The 21,748-nt window shown below is 44.0% G+C and overlaps 2 protein-coding genes across 3 annotated transcripts; one reads left to right on the top strand and one right to left on the bottom strand.

The window, feature by feature from the left end:
- Nucleotides 1-179: 179 nt before the first annotated feature.
- LOC133225963 (shugoshin 2-like) lies at nucleotides 180-9,103 on the bottom strand. 2 transcript variants are annotated; one of them, XM_061378947.1, is made up of 9 exons: nucleotides 8,732-9,103; nucleotides 8,324-8,464; nucleotides 7,277-7,452; nucleotides 6,947-7,009; nucleotides 6,232-6,326; nucleotides 5,186-5,442; nucleotides 2,609-4,537; nucleotides 1,257-1,383; nucleotides 180-385 (listed from the first exon to the last, which is right to left on the bottom strand). In XM_061378947.1, exons 1-9 carry the CDS (start codon nucleotides 8,976-8,978, stop codon nucleotides 229-231), a joined length of 3,192 nt encoding a protein of 1,063 aa, XP_061234931.1. In that variant the 5' UTR covers nucleotides 8,979-9,103; the 3' UTR covers nucleotides 180-228. The 2 variants fall into 2 exon arrangements, with proteins under 2 accessions (XP_061234931.1, XP_061234942.1); XM_061378958.1 differs by lacking the exon at nucleotides 6,947-7,009.
- A 1,335-nt stretch (nucleotides 9,104-10,438) lies between these two features.
- On the top strand, nucleotides 10,439-21,295 carry CUNH2orf80 (chromosome unknown C2orf80 homolog). Its single transcript, XM_061378939.1, has 9 exons — nucleotides 10,439-11,919; nucleotides 12,562-12,635; nucleotides 13,455-13,536; nucleotides 14,042-14,124; nucleotides 14,272-14,359; nucleotides 14,782-14,853; nucleotides 19,662-19,749; nucleotides 20,330-20,445; nucleotides 21,120-21,295. Exons 2-9 carry the CDS (start codon nucleotides 12,595-12,597, stop codon nucleotides 21,207-21,209), a joined length of 660 nt encoding a protein of 219 aa, XP_061234923.1. The 5' UTR covers nucleotides 10,439-11,919; nucleotides 12,562-12,594; the 3' UTR covers nucleotides 21,210-21,295.
- The last annotated feature ends 453 nt before the right edge of the window (nucleotides 21,296-21,748 follow it).

The raw sequence follows: 21,748 nt of genomic DNA, 5'->3' as shown, positions 1-21,748 counted from the left end.
GCACACAAAGACTTTGATGACAAGCATCCAAGCATTTAAAGGTGAAGGATGGGGAATAAACATCACAAAGCTTTTATACTACTCCGATAAGACAGGACACTATACTTTATTAGTAGTATTAGAATAAAAAAACAAGCTATACAATAGCAAAGACATGCAGCACATCTAGGAGCCTGGGGGCTGCCTGTCCAACCAAAACTTCCAGCTCCATGTCTCCTCTCATTGCTATTAGCTTGGCTGCCTTGACATTTCCTTCAAGGAACTATTCTTTTTCTTTTTGATCTTCTTGGTAATTTCCTTGGGTTTTGCAGTTTTTTTTTTGGTTTTGCTGGGATGGGTGTTGAGGAACTCTGTGTTTGTAAATGGGTCACCCTGCCTCAGTTTGCTGCAGAACCAAAAGAGTTAGAATGAACCATCAACATATTTCTTGAACAAGTGTATGATTTTGGTCTCTAAAGCTTCTGATTTTAATGAAATGCTTCCACTATAAGATGACTGAGCAGTAGAGTTTGTTCACTGTCCTGTACAGGAACAGTTGTACCAGTACAGAGTATCTTCTGCCCCAGTATAACCAGCTCCTCATAGCAAGCTCAAACTGTGCCACTTTTCAGGGAAAAAAAAACAGCTGGTATTACCCAGTAGCATGACAACAAAGTCATCATTTTAGGAGTTAAATGATTCTGTACAGTAGCCATTGGATGTACTGAATCTACAGTTTCTTAAGGAAGAGATGCAGCTGCTTGTTTAGGTACTTGTATCTGCCAGAAAAAGCAAATAGAGATACAGCCTGCTCACAGGGGAAAACCCTTCTCAAAGCCTAGCATTTCCTTCACTAAAACACGATCCAAACATTAAAATATAAATATTACTTAGTTGTATAAAACATTAGATATCACAGAATGGCAAGTGAAAGAGGGCTTTTGTTTAGCTGTCTTTATTTAGGCTGTATTTTATCCTCATGCTTACCCCTCATTACTACTGGAATACCACAGATGCAGTATGCCAAAACATGTGCTTATTTCAATGAAGGAAATAGCATCTTTGGTAGCTTGATACCAGAAGCCAGCAACATGCATGTGTGCTAATGTCAAATTTTGGCTTAACCACACTGTGCTAGAAGAGGAGGATCACAGAAACATGAAGGGTAAGAAGAACTTAAAGTGACAGATCGTCCAGCCCTAGACAGCAAGCACTGACAGCAGAGCAGGAGTGGTAGTATGGGAACAGTCATGGGAAGGAATACTTTAAAGCCCAACCTGTTCAGTTTTGGCTCTTTGTAGCAGCCTGGTTCCCATTTCCGCTTGGATGAGCGCCCTGTCACTCCTTCCGAGCTAGAGGAAGACAAAGCGCTGGCATTGGTCAAGTCCTGCAGTGGCCTGGTCGCTGCAAGGGAAGACATTCGTACAGGTGTTGATCAAAATGTTTCCAAGTAATCTCCAGATAGCCTAAGACATACAGCTGCCACACAGAGAAGTGCTGCATTACAACACTCCTCTGAACACTATGCAATCCTGAATCCGGTCATGTTCCCTCTAAACCCAGGAGACCATTTGTGTCTAGAAATCCCAGACCTGCTCCTCAAAAGTCAAATTAGGTTCCTCATTGTAAAAATACAGGTCACTAATACTGCTAGTATCATTGTGTCCTGGCATAGTCTTAAAAATATACAGAAATGATAGTTCTGATGCACATAAATTTACAGGCTGGAGGAGAAAGCAAGCTTATGGCACCCAAACAATGAGAATTCCATCAAGACACAGGGCCATGCCAGTGTTCCCTGCAACTTTCAAAGTGAAGTTTGCAAAAGGGGGAGGGCAGGAGAATAAACTTCCTCACTACAAAGTGCAGCTCATTCTAGCTATAAAAGGCCTGTTTGTCAACAGTTACATGAAGGAAAAACCCACAAAGCAACTCCATACTCTATACAGAGTATCCAATAACAGCAATCTCCCAAAAAGGCTCAGCTTAACAACTGTATTACCAGCCGAGGGGGACACCCTCCAAATCCTTTCTTTTTAAAGAAACAACCACCAAACCACACAACACAAAACCAAAACAAGGGAAAAGCAAAAAAAAAAAAACAACCTCCAAACCAACACACACAAAAAAACCCAACACCAAGAGAATTTCGGTAACTTCTGATAATGAATTTCTATTTAAAAATACCACCCAGAGGTACAGAGACTGAAACTTTGCAGCACTAACCATTCTGGATGGAAAACCTGCCATATTCATCATGTTCTGTGCCCCAGTAACAGAGGCAGGGACAGTATCAAATTATACTTCTCAGCTGCTTGAGTAATTGATTTTCTAACTTGACAGGCATGCCCTGTAGATAACAAGAGTGGTGAAACAACTCACAGCATGTGCTCCTAGTTTTTTTCCCCAGTATCCACACATGAATAAATGACCAGAAATTCTTACGGGAATGCTGATAAACTAGAGGCAAATATAGCCACAGAAATGACTCGGCAGCACAAGTGGAAGTGTATTGGTCACTGATCCTTAACTCTCAAAAAAGTGGAAGGGAAGAAAAATATAAGCACTTGCTTCATGGATTTTCAGCACTCATCTCAAACACAGGTCCCCTCCCGAGCATGGTACCTACCAGGTTCCTGTGAAGGTGAGTTCTGAGAACTTAGTTTCACCTGGCTTTTTTCCTCAGGTATTTCCTCTGCAGTCTTTTCTTTAGATGTCAGGAAGCTTTCCAGGCAAACAGGGGATTTCTTTGGCATTCTGCTGTCCTCAGTACTTAAGCTCATGGAAACTGGTGCATCTGTAAGCCAGGAGCTGACAGACAAAGCTGCAGAATAGGTCACACGGGAGGATTTAAGAGTGTGTGAAAGGTCCGTATTTGCCATCTGCTCCTCCCAACAGGCATCTGGATCAGGCAGATCAGCAGTGCAGGAAATCTTCCCTGTCAAGACAGTTTGCTTGGATGCAAGTTCTGTTGAACTTCCAATGAGCACTTTGGCACCATCACTTTGGCTGGCCAGGGAATCACCCTCAGGAGGTCTAGATGTGGTGTTCTCCCTCTGAAGCTTTGCTTTGGGACAGGACTCTTTTTCTGAAGTGTTCATGTTGTTGTCAGCTTTAGCCTGCCCCTTTTCTTGAAGGCCCTTTGTCTTGTTCTGAGCAGCTACCATCCTCTGAGCTCTGGGGATTTTGCTAGCTTTGCTCCCAGGAACAGACCTGGGAGGTACAATGGCACCATCTTCAAAATTTGTCTGGACACAACCCATGTTTTCTGCAAGATCCAAAGGACTGACAGTGTAAGTTTTCCTGCTATGTTTAAGACTACCTTGTAAATCCTTTTTGCTCTCCTCAGTTACTCCTTGAACATCCATACATAGGCCAAAAACATCAACTTCATTTCTCTGATCATGACAACTGCCTTTCCTGAAGGTCTTCCTCCTGCTTGTCTGGCTTCTTCTAGGCTGTTCTTCAGCTTTGGCCTCTGCTGTTTTCACACTGTTTGGCAGATTCTCTTCCTCAGAGTCACCTCTTTGCCTAATAATTCTAGTTTTTCTGTTGGTTTTCTGTCTGATGCTCTTCGTGTTCACACTTGAGTCCTCTTGCAAAGCACAGGCCCTTGAGGTCTGTTTCCTCAAGAAAAGTGGATTTTGTAGACTGGAATCATCTGGGAGAACTTCAAGACTTGAGAAGGTACAAACTGGGCTTCCTGGCAAGCTCTCCATATGCTGGATCTCAAAGGTAGTGTCCTTAACCTGTTTGAGTAAGTCACTACTTTCAGGACTCTGCAGCTGTGCTGGATTCACCACATATGTTCTTCTAGAAAGGAAGCCTTGAGCAGGAAAGCAGGAATGTTGCTCTGTACCACAGCCCATGTTGTTCCTGTCAAAAGCCTCCATGCAACCCTTTTGCCTCATCTCAGAAACTTCAGACTCACTAGGACATGTTGCAACTTTTGGCTGAAGAAGCTTCTTAGTATTTTGAGCACTCCCTTTGCCTTGAGGTGTATCAGGACTACTCTCTCCATTCTTTTTAATTGCATTTGTTTTATTTTTTCCCATACTTGCTTTCTTACGAGTCTTTTTCTCACCAGTTTTGGAATTACATTTGTTTTTAGCCTTCACAGGAACAAACTCAGGGACTCTGGTATATGTGGGGTCCATTTCAACACCACACCCAGTTTCTTTATCCTGTGGCTGATCACAAAAAATTTCTTTGCCCAAAGACTTTCTATCAGGAGTAACAGTGGTTTGATTAGGTGAAACCACAGAGATGGGAGATTTCAGCTGTGGCTCTGTGTCGCTCTTCCTGGAGCTGCTGCTGTCCTTTGTGATACAGCATTCAGCTGCCCAAGTGGAACTGACAGGTGAGAAGACATCCACACCAGAAGATGGAGTGCTGCTGGCAATCAGGCTGTGATTCTTTCTTCTCTGAGTAACATACCCTTGTGAGAGACGATCCAACAAATGTTTTGCTATCTCATTGCCCTCATGTGAAAGACAATGATTTTCCAAGGGAAGTACTGGCAAACTGTTGGGATTTTCTTTGGTGGTGCAAAAGGCCTCTGTTGGGAAGACAAAATTCACTGCTAAAACTAAGTAATGCAGCAGGCAAATACCATCTTTCCCATACTGCTAAATGCTATGCCCCATACACTGCCACAAACCCAGAGCATACAAAAAGCATGATTTTGTGTCTACAGGGACTTCCCAAACTTACTGTGTAACAGAACTGCTCAGCTGCCTCCCCTCAGAACAGAAAGGCAGCTGGAAGCAAGACCCCTGAACCAGCCCTAATATTTAGGAATGCTTGTCATCTGTACAAGAGTTATTTATATGGCAAATCCACAAGGAACAGAAGATGCTCGTCTAGTTAGACTGTACCTTCAGAGATTTCTGAAAATCTTATGTAAGCTCAGTGCCTATTACTCAGAAATAGGCCTGAAGGTCTTTTCCAAGCTGGCTAATGCTATACTATGAGCAATCTCGAGCAACTGCAAATATGCCAAAATATCCCCACCAAGCAAGACATCCTATTCTGGTATACATGTAATTATAGTGACAGCAGCATCACTAAAGTATGTAGTTCCTAACAGTCATTCAGAGCTGCTGGAGTAATAGTTAGGAGTTAACTGGAGCTATGGCACCATGTTAATTTCTAAACACAAACACACAAAGTCATATCAGAAGAACAGCAGAAGATGAAGGTTTACCTCCAAAGATGCAAGAGCCAAGAAAAACCTCTTGTGCTTCCATTGCTTCAGTGATCTTCTTCTCATTCTTTTCCGGGGGGGACTGAGGCTTCTCAGCAGGCTGTGGTGGCAAAGTGTTTTTGGAGGCAACAGGCACAACTTCCATGGGCTCATTAGAAGCATGACTCAGAAAATCTAGTGAGAACGTCTGTGCTGCTGTGGAAATGCAACCATCACGTGGCTTGGAAATGGGCACCCTCATTGGCATCCCTGTAGCCCTGGTGAGAAGGAAGAACAGTAACGGAGATGTTCCATACCCATGATGCCCCAGAATCCAGCAGAATAGCTACAGCTTTCAAGAGTTACTGAAATACATTTCTGAAGGCTTCAAGTGCTGCAGAGCATGCACTGCCTAGCTAGGACAGATTTCCCATTTTTATGTACACACAACTCATAAGGAAGGCACACTGCTGCAGACCCAGCAGCAGGAGAAAAGTACACTGAGGCAACAAGGAAGGCCTTTCACTGCACAGGTTGCAACCACAGGTTCAGCTCACTGCGGGACATCAACAAGGCTGCTTGGAGATATGTGTATGTGGGCAGCTCCAAGGGTTCCCCGGTGTTCAGAAGGGGGATGAGACAGAGGAGCAATGGAATTTCAAATATATTTTAAGACATCCTGCTCTGACATTCTTTCCAAAACACAAGTTTACATCATACAAGCAGAAGACTGTTAATCTTTTGTATGTAACAAAGACCAAAGCAGCCAGCTATGGCACTCACTCGAGGAGATCTTGCAGTGCTCACCAGGTACAAAGGAAAAACCGCCTAAAGCAATGTGCTTTCAAAAAAAGGAATGAAAAAGGACCAGTTTATGCCCAGACCTGGTGTTAGGACAAATAAGACAAGGAATGACAACAGAAAGGTACAAAGTAAGGGAAAAGATCAAGCAGTGGTGGTAGAGAAGACCTCTCATGTAAAACAGAAAACTGGGCACACAAAACACAAGGGGAAGTTTAGCATTTTGAAATTCAAGACAAATTTGGTGATATCATTTTAAGGCCCACCTCACAAGCTGAACATCTGCAATATCATTGGCCCAGCTATCTTGAGTTATACTGTTCTTCTGGCCATTCCACAAAGGTGCAGAACTTGTGTGGAACTGGAAAATAAGAAACAGAAAAATGATTTAAAGCTCTTGCAATTCCCCATGCAAGCTCCAGCACAGAACCAGCAGGAGCTCAGTTTCACCCTGGAAGGTACGTCAAATATTGCTGGTGACCCTCTCCCATCTAAAATGGCACAAATTACAGAATAAATTGCAGCAGACTCAGATTCTGTCTCTGCAGGCTTAAGGATGAAGTTAAACTAGTTCAGATAATTCGAGACTAGGAAGCGGGAATATGTTCCCTCCCACCCACCCATGAGACAGGACATATGGAAAGTGTCCTACTCCCTATCCTGAGTTGCCACGGCAACAGTTAAAAAAAAAAAAATAGAAGTCACAACCTGTCATAGCAGAAGAGCCTACTAGCCAAATACAGCCAATGACCTCAAGGAAGGCAACTTGGGATAGGAATGTGCTGTAGTCTTTCCTACAGAAGTTACCCTGGAAATCATTAACACCAAGCTAAAAATAAGGATGAAACCAGCATAATTCAAGCAAGCCAAGAAAACAGCTAAAACATTAAACACTGAAGTAAGCAGGCAAGATAAAGCAAAAGCCAGAGACAAACCCAGATCCCTTCCCAGAGCAGAGTGCTCACATGTCCCATGGTTTACCTCAGATAGCCGGGCTGTCTTAACTGCAGCCATAATGTTTTCAAGTTCTTTCATGGCATTATCCTACATTGAGATAATAAAGAGTGAAAAAAAACCATAAAGATTTAAATCAAAACATCTGATACAACAAGGATGCTGGCAACCAGAGCAAGCCATGTTCTGGAGAGAGAACACAGCTTAGAAGAAAAAGTAAGCAAATAACTGGTGACATTTTTCATATGCAGAGCATGAACAATCAGTGACAGCTCCGTCCTCCCAAGGTTGAGATGACAGTACTGCATACTTTGCCTACCACCCCTCCCGATGCCAACCACACTGTTAGTACCATACCATGAAGGAGAGCTTGTGCCGCAGCACCGCATTCTGGAAATGGCACTCCTCTACCTCCTTCTGTAAGATGGTCTTCTCCTGGGTGAGCTGTTGTACATTGGCTTTCATCCCATTGAGGGCTAGGGCCAGTGCTTTATTGTTGTGCTTTAAGGAGAGTTTAATAGTGGAGGAGTTGTCTGTGAGGGACAGAGAAGTATCACACAAAATGAGCATCCAAGGTCTCATCCCTGCCTCATCCATTATCATACTTCTTCCTCTTCCCAGAATAGCTTCTGTCAGGCTAAAGTCCCTACAACTCAACAGCTGCACATGAAGTCAGCAATATAATTCCTTCCAGCAACAGAAGACCCCAGGTAACAGCAGGAAAAGTTTAATAGTAACCTGCAACACTTCAGACAGACACTCCATTTTGAGTGGGTCATGCTCATCAAGCTACTGCTTCAATTCTTAGTAAAAGATGGTGTGGTTCATGTGCTTTTCACTTTGAACAAGTCCCTGTAGTTCTGAGGCCTCATCTCCATCCAGAAAGAGGGATTTAAAAACCCCCCACTTTCCTTCATAGTAGCCCTTAAGCAGGGTTTAGATCCATGCTTCCTAATTTCAAAATAAGTAACAGAAATGCCCGGCTTTTTCAAGGTAGTCCAAATTATCTCATTCACTGTCATTGCATTGTTTCCCCCCTAAAACTAAATCAAAGTTGGGCTGGGCTCTGCACAGGATTGCAGATACTCTAAAATACCTTCCACAGTTCTTATTTTTGCTGTTTGGATCCCGAGGACTCAGTTACCCAAGCACAGCTGCCCAATGCCATCTGAGATGCTGCCGAGCAGCCGCTAATGGCCCCAGCAGTTGCTCCAAAGATTTTGCGTTAAACATACCAGTCAGAAATACTTCAGACACTTTTGGGCACCTCAAGTGGTACCTGACACTCATTTGTAGGGTACCCAATTCACTAGAAACCCACAGGCAGAGAAGCAGCTGTTAAACTCTGGATAAAAGGCATAGTTATAACCTGACGTAACTGCCAACAAGATAAAATACACTCACTAATGATTTTCGTTTTGATTTTTGATGCAATAGAGGCGTTCAACTTCGCCGTCTTTAAGGCACACTTTTTCTTCTCCAACATGCGCCCTCTTACACCGCTCAGGCTGAAGAATGTTTCGGAAGCCTCCCGAGATGCCATAGCTGCAGAGAGCGACACCGAGCAAGGTTAGCATCCGCATTCTCCTCTTCAGCAAGCACTTACCGGCCACGACTCACAGTGTCCGCGAGAAGCACCTACGGCCTCGCCCCTCGAGCCGCTGCAGGGCGGACCGAGGCCAAAGCCACACGGCACCGCGCCGCACCTCGCCCCAAGCCAGCCGTTCCCAGGCACGGCAGCCGCCCCCTTCGCCCAGCGGCCCCTCAGCACTGGCTGGGAGCGAAACGGGGCGAACGGACTCCCCGACTCACCTGCGGGCTGGAGCGGCGAGCCCCGCCGGGCGGCGGGGGGCTGCCCCTCACGCCTCCGGAGCAGGGAAAAGAGGGAAGAAACCGATCTGCCCGCCAGGAGATTTTTGAATGCAACCGCTATGGCCGACGGCCCGCCCCCTGCTTCGCTCCGCCTTTCGGCATGGAGGTGGGGTGGTCGGTGGTTGTGGGTGCCGGCTGTCCCGCCGGGGAAGGGAAGGATGGGACCTGCCGTGCACACACTCTCCATCCCTAGAGTCGGTTGCGGCGGGGCGGGGAACGATGCTAACCCCCCTCCCTCGGGGCGCGGGCTGGCCGGCGTGTGCGGAGAGCTCGTGGCGCTCGCGCTTCCGGGTGAGGCCCTGCCGCCATTTTGGGCCGGGGCGCGGCGGCTGCAGGCGGAGCTCTCCGCCCTGATAGAGAGGGCCGCGAAATGCCGCCTGCGCTGCCGGAACCCAGCTCCGGTCTGCTGGAAGCGCCTGACTTGGAGGCTATGTTCGTGGTGCGCTGCTGCCGTCGACTTATCCTAAGCGCGCAGAGCTGAAACTCTTCTGAAAAGCCCTAGCGTTGTTGAGATGGACAAATCTCACTCAAAAGTTAGAGTTTGTTCGCCTGCAGAATTCAACTGGCTTGCAGCTTTCACCTGTGAGAAGGTGGCGTTTTACAGTCTATTAAAAGGATTATTTTTTTCTTAAGTAATTTACATCTCAGCCCAAGTTAATGCTTTGCTTTCCAGACATCTTTGAATTTGTTCTCCGGAAGTTGAAATTGCATATGCAGATGTGATGATGTTAACCATGTCAAGGAAATTACATGTGAGGAAAAAGCCCAATAGTTTGGAGAATAGTAATTTACAACAGAGGTGCAGAGGGATTTTGCAGTACGAATAAGGCTGGTAAAAGCACTTCTAACTTCTGCCACAGGCATGTGGATGGTAGCCCTTTGCAAGCGTCTTACGTTACAATCCTATTTTATGTGGTATTTATTAATACATTTGGTGATGAGCATTAAATAATGCATATAATTAAATGTATTCCTTCCAATTTAATAGCAGAGTGACAAAACACTCCCTGTATCAGCCCTGACGATTGAGTCTGCAGTGGATAACAATGCAGCGGACATGCAGACCTGTGTGTTGCTTTATTTCTTGCTATGGGGAACCTGTGACTCCTCAAATGTGCTATGGTATGGGGAAAAGACTTAAGTATCCTTTCCTGGTATGTATTCTGTGCTCTGTGAATGACAAATTCCACAGTTTGAGGAAACTTGCTAAGTTTACTAACACACTGGTCAGCAGATTAACCGTGTACTGCTTAAAACCAGGGCCTTTCCCACACAGCCCTATTTAACACTGGAGATCTTTGCAGATGTCAATTACTTGGGTTTTTAAAAGTGATTGGGCAGGTTTGTGGAAGTAAAAAACAACGAAGGGCCATTGACTACCGAGACAATACTTTTTGCTTAGGAAGGGCCTGAGCTGCAAATCAGTGGAGAACAGGGAAGGACTGAAAGTTTGATGCCTACTGGCGCAACTCTTCCATCTCTTCCGCAGTAATCCACCAGTGGCCGCTACTCCCCGCCGTCGGAAAAGCGCAAACACAGCGCCACCACCCCGCTCCCTGCCATACAATGATACAGAAGCATTTCTTGCTTTGTGGGAAATAGCAGAGGGCAGCTCACCCCGAGGGCTCTGGACAGGAAAGTCCCTTGCCACATAATAGGAGAGGGGTTCTGTTAGCAGGACTTTGGGGAAGCCCTGGCATGGCTGTGTTCGCTTTGTGAAGGTCACTTTTCATACTCACCTCGCCATACCAGCAGATAAGCCCTGGGCAGGTGTAACTGGAGGAAAGGCAGGCAGTAGGTCTGCCTTTCTCATCACAAACAAACAGTAGCTCTACTGGGGACACAGGGTTGCTATGAAGCTTGCCAAGCAGGTGCCCTAAGAAATCAAATCCAACTTTATTATAAACCCTGCAGCTGGAATGAAAGGGGCGAGTAGTGCTAAACTTGGTGCTCATTTTGCCATAGAATTAATGAGAATGACATCAAATGCCACAAGGAGGGGTAATTCCCAAATTCCAGCTCTCCCTCAGTGGCCACCCACCAGATTTTCCACTGCTGTGGCAAAGACAAGGTAGGTGGCAGAACAATGCCTGCCACCTTTACCTCTTGCACCTTCCTAGGCACATGCACAACACTAACTGTAAATCTGAGCTGGGAAAGCACAGCACAGATTCTGTAAATACCAAGTAGGCTTTTTCCTGGAAAACATCTTCTGTCTTACGATAGTGCATTTACTATTGTTTTCTTAAACCATCACAAAGTCGATGTTATGATTATGTCTCATAAACCCATTTCTATTGTTTATTAGGTAATCAATTAATAACATGAGAAGTACATCCCAAGGAGGTGGACAGCTCTTTCCATTCAGAAGTACAGTCTGTACACCTTGCTAATCTACAAAATCCAATTGCTTCTCACCAACTTGTTAGGCATCATGATGCATTGGCTACCAGCAGTCCTGTGCAGAATGTTCCCCGCAACCACTGGAAGGCCAACAGCAGGATGTAGTAAGTTGTGTTGGAATTTCTTGCCTGTTAGAATTTCTTCTAATGCTGTAAGCAAAAACATAACATTGATAAAAGAACAAGCAGCAGGATCCTTGTGAAAGGATATAAACACTGCAAATGGAACCCCAGATGGGCTCTTGGGAGGTATCAGGTCTATTTTTTTGTTCTGTACAGGGGTATGCTAGAACAGTGAAAGGTGACAGTGTCTTTTACAAGCAATTAGATCCATCAGAAAACACAGTGAGTAGTCTCTGCCTCCCCTGTTAGCAAGTCTTCTGTTTCCAGCTAGCCACTCAGCAGTGAAACTCAATGCCTAGCAGCATAAAAGGATCATTTAGCTTGAAACAACAATCCAGTGCAGGTTTAACCTTTTCTGTGTTGTTGTTTGTTTGTTGGGTTTTATTTCTCTTTTAATTTGGCCCAGCTCAGCAGCATTGTTTCTAAGCAACAGGAGAAATCTACAGTCCAGTGTGAAGCCATAGTGTAATTACCCTGGCATACAAACTGAGTGGCAGAGGCAAGAAAGGAACAGCAATATCAAGAGGGAATTTCTCCTTATAGATACCTGAAGTCAGAGGCTCCAAACCCAGATCCTGAGGCCTTTTCCGAGAGTTGACACAGGTATTGTGTGATTTCTTGTAAACATGTATGAGAGAGATAATAGGGGGACAATATCCAATAACACAGAGATCTTACTAGACATATTATTACTTTGTGCATAATGGAGCAAAGGAGTGAAGCCTGCACTTTAATACTACAATAAATTGATAGGTCAGGTGCTTCTCTCTTTGCTGTGTCCTGTCAGGCCAGCTGTTACGTCTTCCACTCTTTCTTCTTCCCAGTTCATCCCTTCTTTTTACCACATAGATCTCATTAATACACATACAGCGTCAAGAGCAACGCATGGCTAAGAAACTCAGCAGCAGCAGCAGATTAATAGATTGCATTATATGTGAGAATATACATGACTGTCATGGGGATGCAAGCAACCTGCAAGCTGACACTCAGATCAATGCTTATTTTAAATGGGCTCATTCTGCCCATTTCCCATTACCAAACTCCTTACCCTCAGTTTCAGTGTTTTGCATGTTGTCTTCTCTTTCTTGACTAGATTTTTCTCAGCCTCTGTTGTAATCCAACCTGGGAAATGGGTTTAAGTGGATTTTTGTAGGGGGTCTCCAAGTGTCCCATACTCTTTATCTATGATTCCTGTTTGCTTACTGACAGAGATATTTTGGTAGGATACACTTTTCTCTCTCCTAGATCCCATTGAGCATCTGTTACAGGAGCTAGAGTATGGAAAGAAAACGCCTGAAGAAAGAGGTTGAAAAACTGCTGTAAGTAGCAACTGCTCACAGCTGCCTTCATTGCATTTCAGATGGACTTGTTTTTGTTTCAAAGTGTTGCATGACCTAGCTGGATGACAACTCTAAAACCTTAAGTCTTTTCTTGCTGGAAGGTAGGAACAGACTTCCTTTAAGATGTTTTTCATTTTTTCAAATGCAGTCTGCAGTGTGACACTTGACTGCATATGTGACAGTAGAGATGTCACAGCCTAGAATTGCTCTGTGTCAGTGGGAGTGACCAGAGTTCTTCCCTTGCCATGCAGCCAGTGCAGCTGCTGTAAGGTGTCTCCTAGTTCACGCATCAGGATCTCATGCTCTCAATTCAGAAGCACCCAGCGACAACTCCTAGAGGATGAAAACAATGTCCCATCTAATCCATACGAGTCCTGTGCCCATCTTCTCCAGGACTGCTTGGATGGATCAGTAGCATTTAGTCTGAGGACAAATTGCAGAATCAGACCTCCCTTGAATGAGAAGAACAAGCACCACTGAAGCATCTCTTTCAGTCTCTTTGCCACATAGTGAAATCCTTCTGTGAGTCCCCAGACTTTAAATATTTAATTAATATTTGTACTTAATTCCTGTATTTTGGAGCCTTTGTGGAAGACAGCAGTGTGGTTGAGTGAAGTTAATATTAGCAGTGATGCAGAAAATTAACAGCTTTCCAACTTAGGAGGTGTCTGTGAGAAATCCTGCAGCAGATTCCTAGCCCTGTATCACAGCAAATTTAGCCCCAGTCTTGCACTAGGTTTAATCTATTGCATTTCTTATGCACAAGGTTGTAATTTGGAGTTATTTTCTTGCTTTAAGGGGAGATTATGTTGGCATCAGACTGCAAGAAAATGAATTCGATCCAAGAGGACAAAGGCAGCCCACTTTTCTAGATGACATGGTAATCACCAGACTTCTTACTTCTTATCGTTTTTAACTGCATGGCTACTGAGAACTCTGAAGGATGGCTGTTTGGTACAGTTAAATAATCTGTTCCTACAATCATCAGTAAAAGCCTATCACTGAAATGACTGTCAAAAGAGACTGGCTGTGAATAGCACCCAGGTGTAATGTATCCAATATAATTCAAGCTTTTGCTGATTTTTTGGCAAGGCTGAACTTATCCACAGGGAACATTCAAGTCAACTAAACAAAGGGAATTCTTCACAAACTGAAGCTGTCTATGTATAACCAAATGTCTTTCAGCTAAGCTGAGAAAGCCTTCCTGGTATGTTTAAAACCCCTCAAACTTCAGCAAAAGTCTTACAACTGGTGAGGTACCCAGTGTAGTTGAGACAATACTGGCCTTCAGCTCACATTTCCCTGCATTTCTCTAGTCTTTCTGTCATCCCTCAGTTAAGCAATTACAGTAAAACAAAATACATAAGGTTATTCTGTCTTTCCAGGTCCATTACAACTTATCCCTCAGCATTGCTTTGATGTGGCTTCGTGACTTGGGTGCTCAGGCTGCACTGACAAGAGAGAAAATGTGAGTATTGCAAAGCAAAGGTCCCGCTGTTGCAGTGGGTCACACCAGTGTGAAAATGGAGTAAAAGCAGCAGTAAATCAGGCTCAGGACTACTTTTTGTGTATATAACACCAGGCTAATAATCTTCTTGTTTAAAACACCGTACAGGAATTTTGCAGCTCACAACCGATACGCATATCCCAACCGAATTGAGAGAGAAGCTATGATATTATCTTCATATGCTGGAATATTAATGGTAAGAAGGCAAGAAAGATATAAATACCTTTTGCTCTATGCCATCTGTTTAGGAACACTCCTTGTATCCTGAATGACTGTGTTCATTGAAAGCACAGTATACAGGTATGCTAATACTACAAATCTGTCTCTTTTTTTATCAGGTAGCCATTAAGTTTTGCTCAGCCTTAGAAAAAAAGAAAAAATAGGCAGTTTTGGTAGGTGATCTGTGTATGTGTATAGGCTACTTACCTTGTCTCACCGAAGTGCAAAACAGTAAGCAAGTTCCAGAACCAGATCTCAATAGATTTGTACTAGCAGCATGGAACAATACTAGGAGCTCACATGAAGGAGATTAAATGAAAGGAATATGAGCTGGATTTCATACATTCACTTTAAAGAATGCTACTTCTGAGAGCTGAGCCTCCTTACTTGCCTTCACAGAACAGCATTCCTGTTGAAGAGATCTTTGAGATTTACAGGCCCTCAGCAGCACACTGTCAAAGCTCTGCAAAGGTGAGTGATTTATCAGTTTTTCCTCATCTCTAATATGGATTTGAGTGAAGATCTCTCTTACCTATGTGGACTGGTCCAGTATGTAATGTGTTGGGCTGGCATTCTGGGAGTGTGATCCACATATGGATTATTTTGTCTCATTTAGAGTAAACGTGGTTGAACTATTATTTCCTTCTCACATCTCACAATAGCTTAGAGCCTTGTGGGTGGTCTTTTAGCATCATAACAAGGTATAAAGCCTACATGTGCTACATACACATAACTATATGTGTAGTTATCCATGGAGTACTTCATTCCTGCTGCTAGTCTTGAGAATGTGCGTCAAAGCTGCAGAGTGCAGCACACTTCTTAATTGCTAGCAGATCTTATTGTATGTTGGCGTGTTATAGCTCCTGTTTATTCCGCTCTCCCATACTAATAAAGGAAGGGACTTCATTCTGTGAAAAACAGTCACTATTGTTAGACCAGCAGTGGTTGAGGATATGTGCATGATAGCTGGCAACATCAGCACAATAAACTCACTCATCTCCTTGTTACAGCACAATACAAGAATTCAGGTAGCATTCAAGACCACACTCTAGGTATGACCGTGTGTGTTTTACCCAAAGTTCACGCTTTCCTTTGGGATTGTCATCTGGCTGCCAAAGATGTACTTTGTCTGCACCAGGCATGAGCCAGAACTTTAGCCGGAGGAGCGCATGGCATCTCTATGCAAACATTTAAGAAAGAGCAGCAGCTGCTAGGGAAGGAGATATGAGGACATATGTAAGGATATGTGTGGGGTGACTATTAAGAGACACATGCTCTTGGAAGGAGGCATCCCCTCCATGCCAAGGCCTGCAGGGAAAAAAATGCATAGGAAAAGTCAGAAGTACAGAGAAACACTAGACAGAAAACAGTCACAAGCCCATCCTCCTTTGCCACTCATCACCTCACAGAAGGAATTGGGTCAGACTGAATGTAACCATGAAAAAAGGGAAGTTGAAATTGGGCAGCAGAGGAAAGGTGCTTACTATATTTTAACTTCTGGAGTTTGACCTCTTTACACCACTACTGGGATCAGAAATCTCTAGCAGCATAACGGCTACTTCTAAAATCCCTGATTCATCTTCAGTCTAGAAGTCACACATTGCATGCTAGAATATTTGAATGATGTGCTTCCGGGTTTAGAGGTTTATGGAGACTTTTTATTGGCATGCTTCTTTTGGCTTAAATGCCTGGCTGACTGCAGACACTCCTTGGTTCCTTTCTGGCCTGCACACTGATGTGGGACTTTGCCAACCCAAGCAAACAAAGTGGTAGTGTGGGGAAGGCAGGCACATAAAAGCTTTTGTCTTTGGTAGCTGACCTTCAGGGAGATGTTTTTCTTCTTCAAAGGGCAGAGGCTGTTGTACTGTTCCTCTTCTGGACCTCTGCTAGAAATTATCCCCAGGCTACCAGAAAAAGAAACTGTGTATTTGGTCCATGTAAAACTGGATACAGCAGAAAAATGTAACTGAGCAACCAGATGGATAAAAAAAAAGGCCTTCAGTAGATAAAAAGGAGATACTTTGTCCAGCCTTACTAATCAGGTCTCATCTTAGCCCTGCAGAAATTTCACCAGTTAAAACTTTTCAGTTCTACCCTGCCCAGGAACTAATTCTTACCTTAGCCCCAGTCTTAAGTGGTATCCCATTCCCAAACATATCTAAAAGGCTTTCATCGTTGCTAGTGTCACACACATTGCAGAATCTATCCCACGTTTTTTGACATCTTCTGCCCTTTAGGTCCACATTTGGTGGTACTAGTGACTCTTAGCTTTGGCCATAGCAGTGATACGCTCTTGGTTTTTTTTCCAACCAGCCTACTGCCTAGACTGGTGTGCTGCAGGCAATGAAGTAGAAGGAAGCTCCTGCTGCATAAAGGCCTAATGCAATTGGATCCTATAATATCTTGTGCCTTTAAAAAATGTTACATTTTAAGTCATTTGCCCTTTTTGCTCCATTAGTAATAACAAACTAACTCCAGCTTTCCCTCTTTGAACAGAGCAAAAAGCTGAACTATTAACCTCCTCCTCTACCTCACAGTGTGCCAGGCAAGAAAAGGGCAGCCCAATTACTCACAACCACACTAAGATGTAACCCAGCTCCTGGGCCTTTGGCATAGTGCTTTACAGAGCAGAATTCCCACTAGCATGCTGTGATTACCACTAATGTGGAATGGAGGAAGAGGCTATTTAGATCCAAGGAGATACAGCCTGCTTCACAAGGGCTTTGCCTGTGTTCAGAGCAAGTTTCTCTAGCAGAAGATCTTTAGTCATGTAAGTGTAATTGCCCTTCAAAAAAACAGGGGAGGTATTATACTCTTTAATTCATGACTCCAATCAAAAGAAAGTATTCTGTATGGCCCAGCTATTTAACGAAAGAGCATTTGTAGCAGGAATATAGAGATTTCATTTTCAGTAACACAGACTTTATTGATGTTTCCCAAGCAACCATTAAAAGTTGCTGTGGGATTGTAATCAGAGTACAAAAGATGATTCACATGTAATTCACAGTGGTTCTGGTGCACTTAGTTTATTTTTTGTTTACTTTAGTCATGCTTAGCCATAATATTAAAAACGGACTGCCATCCGATGTCCAGAAAGTGCTAGAGCTCACTCCAGCTCACAGTTACATGCATCAGAACAGCCTTGGCCATAACCTCTTAGTTGAATTTTCCCATGTCAAGAACTAGACATGCCACTAGATGCCACGTAGGGGCATTTCACATGTTAGGTTGAAGGAGGAATCTTCCACTCTGCTCCCGAGATAATTGGGTGGATCAACTTTCCCTCTTTTGCTGTGGACATTACATTGTGCATTTTTATTGTCATGCTTCTTATGGGCAAGAATCCTTTTCTCTAGGAATTCCCAACCCAGGATATTTTTTGAAGTCTCCATGTTGAGTGCACAGCATACAGTGGAGAGGAGTGGTGTTTTCTTGAAAGTGTTCCACCTACTCATGCTGCTTCCCATGGTGGTTTGTGGGGTTTGTCAGTTTGGGTTTGTTTGGGGTTTTTTCGTGGGTTGTTTTTTTTTTTTTTTTTTGCTGTTTTGTTTGGTTTTTGGTTTGGTTTGGTTTGGGGGGGGGGATTTTGTGGGGGATTTCTTGTGGCTTTTTTGTTGTTGCTTGGGGTTTTGGATTTTATTTTGGGGGGGAGGAGGTAGTGGGGTGTTTACCTTTGATTTATATTCTGATGTTATGCAATTAGAGACAAAGAAAGAACAGAAACAGTCTGTCTGTTCATCTCATATTACTGTGCACTTGCCTAGATCCTGTCCCTAGTGGACTTGTGGATACTTCCCTGCTGCTCATGAAATAGCTGTTCAGCTGTAACAGGGTTTTTTCTCCTTCATAGTAGCTGATGCAGTGCTGTGTTTCAGCTTTAGCCTTAGAACAATGCTGATAACACACTGATGTTTTAGTTGTTGCTAGAAATTGATTACTCCGATCAAGGACTTTTCAGTCTCATGCTCTGCCAGTAAGGTACTGGAAGCTGGGGGGAATCAGTGACAAGACACCTGACCCAGACTAGCCAAAGGGGTATTCCATACCACAGCACATCATGCCAAGTATATACACTGGAGGGAGTTAACACGGAAAGCCCAGATTGCTGCTTGGGTCGAGCTAGGTATCGGTTGGCAGGTGGTGAGCAATTGTATTCTCTCCCCTTGTTATTTCCCTTATCATGTTAGGTGGTGGTAGTAGTAGTAGATTGTACTTTAGTTATTGGACTGTTCTTATCTCAACCCATGGTATTTCCATTCTTTCAATTCTCCTCCCTAACCTGCCTGGAGCAGGGGAAAAGGAAAGGAGTGAGTGAACAGCTGTGTGGTACTTTGCTACCAGCTGGACTTAAACCATGACAATAGCAGAGTTAGAAAATTTTCTAAAGAGGAAGATAAACCACTGCTATCAGGGTCTCCAGTTTCTATTTCAGACAACAGCACTGCTTAGATTTAATCATGGGAATAAGATCATTTCCACTTTGGGAAAGGAACGGAAATGCTTTGCTGAATTTGGGAACTGAGGGTAATTTATTTTGCAAAGCCCTAATTAGTTTAAGAGGTTAAATCTACTGTTTTCATTAACTGTAACTCTTGGAGCACAGCTTGTGGCTCTTAAAGAGTCCTGGACTTAAAGATCTGGAATCCAGCCCATCTCAAAGATCAGTTTCTCTGGATCTCTAGTTATCTTTTTTTTGTTCCCTGTTTCCCACCAAAGTAAATTGGTGGAGAATCTCCATCAGTTCTGAAGCCTTGGCTTAGCTTTCCTTGCAAATCAAGCACTAGCTGCACAAAGATATGTAGATACTTAGGGAGCTAAGTCACATCCTAGTGGGATTCTGATTCATAAGAAGGGACATCCTGGCCTGAAATGGATGTAATGGTTGCTATCCTGACTGCCTGTCACTTCTCAGTTTCCTATTCTGTTGTCTGGCTCTTTCAGGAGCTGCCATATGAACAGCTGAGGAGCTGCAGGCTGCTGCCAGAATGCTATGGCAGACCACAATCCACAGGCTGCACCAGCGCACACATGGCTATAAAATGCAGCAGCTCAGCTACTATGTGGATAACTGAAATGTCTGGCCAGTGGGAATGGGCACTTCAAGAAGCTGGGTGGATCAAGCAGCCAGGACAAAAACTGTCAGCAAAGCTGTCCTTATTTATCTACCAGGACCTCTTAAGCAGTTATTTTGCTTTCTGCTAACCCCAACAGAGACTGCCCATTTGGCTAGGCACACAGTTTCTGCAGACATACTAATCCATGAATTATTGTCTTTCCAGAACCACTGGATTCATCCTTTCAAGCTCTCCCTGCATCCATTTGCCATGCTGACTGCCCCTGAAGCTGCACAGTATGCCTGCAAGCAAAGTGAGCACATTTTACTCCAACTCCCACAAGGCTAGGGCAGGGGGATGTGGGGCAGCAGTGCCTGGCCGAGAAGAGCCACCAAGTTACAGCCTGCTGAACTGCAACAGATGCATGTGAGAAGGATAGAATAAACCTTGGGCTGTGCCTATTCTCTCGCAGGGAGGGAAGGTACGGGCATTTTCTCATTGTAGCCTAGAAACAGTGTCTAGCTCAGGCTCCTCAAGTTTACAACAGTTGCAAAGGGAGCATTTTCCTCCAGGTGAACGGTAAGATTACATGTTTCTAGTAGAATCAGCCTTTACATCTGACAGTCACTTGTTTGTTCTTAAGCTTCAGTTAATAGCAGGAATTTTGCAAAGGTCAGTTATGTTACTGGCCAGTGAAAGCCACCCACCCCTTCCCTGCTTCATTTCCAAGTGCAGCAAAAATGAGAGTAACTTCAGCAGCATTAGAGAATTTGAAGCTGGGACCCCCTACCTCCAACCACATATTGCAGCTGATCCCATGCAGTAGGTCTGTAAACCAGTCTGGTGGTACTGTACAAGCCCAAGGTGATGCAAGACTCTTTCTCTCTCACAAGGCATCAGGTTCCAGACAGCAGCAGCATATCAAAAGAACAGCCCTGGTTCAAGGAGAGCTAAAAAGGACAGCAAGCAACTGGACTCACTGACCAAAGGAAAACACCAGGTTGGCAATGCCAGTGAAACTATTTTTGCAACCCTAGCACTGACTGTCACAGCTAGAGCACACCTAGGCCACCCAGAGCCCACAAAACCTTTTTTGTCTCATGCTAAAACATGCTGAGAAGTGCAGACATTTCATACTAGTACTGATTTATAACTGTCAATCCTAAATTGCACTTTCATGGCAGCTGTATAACAACTTGTCAGGAGGTGTCACTCATGAGCTGGAAAGTCAATTCCAGTAATATTAAACAAAGACATGGAAGCCACTCTGCTGGCTTATGTCCCTGCAAAACACATTCACTACTATCAGTTTTAGGTTTAAAAGAAAAAAAAAAAGCAAACCAAAAAGTTGAAACTATATTTTCTTTAAATAACAAAGAATGATTCCATAAAGAAGCCAATAATATCAGATGAGCCTAACATGCACATGAATTGGGCTCTGCCTTTCCCTTTGTCCATGATCTGCTAAAGACTATTTGCTGCAGCTTCCCCTGAGCTAGAATGCTAACATTCCAGCAGCAGGGCTGGATTTTACCAAGTAAAGGTGCTCCCCCACAACCCTGAGTTCAATGTGCATCACATGTTGCACAGCAGGGGGGAAGCTGATCTGCCACGAAGTCCTCATCTCTTTTGATGGATTCAGCCATGCATGCTGTGCTTGCATTTATTAACATTTGCATCCAGCAGGGAGTTACAGAAGCAAAACAAGGAATCCCTCCGGAGAAGCCTGGAACTGATTCAAAAGCAAGGAATGCAAAGGAAACAAAGACATAAAGACCCAGACTTATGTACCTCACTTAGCTGTAGGTGAGCTAATGGATGTCTGCTGCCTTAGCTTTGGTAATACATTTGCAACTCATGTTTTGGTTTGGGTGGTTTTGTTTTGTATTTAAATCTTAGCAGTCATTCCTTCCTTCCCACCTCTTATACCCAAGACTGACATTCACTCCTCTTCCCTTAGCCACCTCTTTTCTGCTTCCCTGACAGTGTGTTGGGAGTTTACATTTTCCCAATACATCCCTACTGCTTCTCAACACACCATGCTACTTCTATGGAGCCAAAGAGAGGATGCAGCACTTCAGAGACATGGAGTACACACTTCCCATTGTCCACAGTGCTGTGCAGCTCCCATGTATGATCCAGAGTGGGGCAGGAATGAGCTTCCTTGCATGTGACACAAGAGTTGTGCCTCTCAGGATGATCGCATTTTCTTTAGCTGTCCTCTAATCACCCTGCTTTCTTATTTCCTTAGGGGCCTCAGCTAAAGAAAAAGCCTCTCCCTGTAGTGCCAGTGTAGCACTGAAGCCTATCTT

This window comes from Neopsephotus bourkii, unplaced genomic scaffold, assembly GCF_033783945.1.
Source record: "Neopsephotus bourkii isolate Nb327-2 ecotype Australia unplaced genomic scaffold, CSIRO-AGI_Nbou_v1 NB_196, whole genome shotgun sequence".
Taxonomy (NCBI): domain Eukaryota; kingdom Metazoa; phylum Chordata; class Aves; order Psittaciformes; family Psittacidae; genus Neopsephotus; species Neopsephotus bourkii.
Note: the sequence above shows the minus strand (reverse complement) of the source record. Positions and strands in the feature narration are given on the sequence as shown.

Coding starts and splice junctions, on each gene's coding strand:
- CUNH2orf80 (XM_061378939.1), top strand. CDS start 12,595: ATGGAAAGAAAACGCCTGAAGAAAGAGGTTGAAAAACTGCT. Junction 14,125..14,271: donor GCACTGACAAGAGAGAAAAT/GTGAGTATTGCA, acceptor AACACCGTACAG/GAATTTTGCAGCTCACAACC. Junction 14,360..14,781: donor CATATGCTGGAATATTAATG/GTAAGAAGGCAA, acceptor TTGCCTTCACAG/AACAGCATTCCTGTTGAAGA.
- LOC133225963 (XM_061378947.1), bottom strand. CDS start 8,978: ATGGAGAGTGTGTGCACGGCAGGTCCCATCCTTCCCTTCCCCGGCGGG. Junction 6,327..6,946: donor AGACAGCCCGGCTATCTGAG/GTAAACCATGGG, acceptor CTTATTTTCCAG/TTCCACACAAGTTCTGCACC. Junction 4,538..5,185: donor TGGCTCTTGCATCTTTGGAG/GTAAACCTTCAT, acceptor TCTTCCCAACAG/AGGCCTTTTGCACCACCAAA.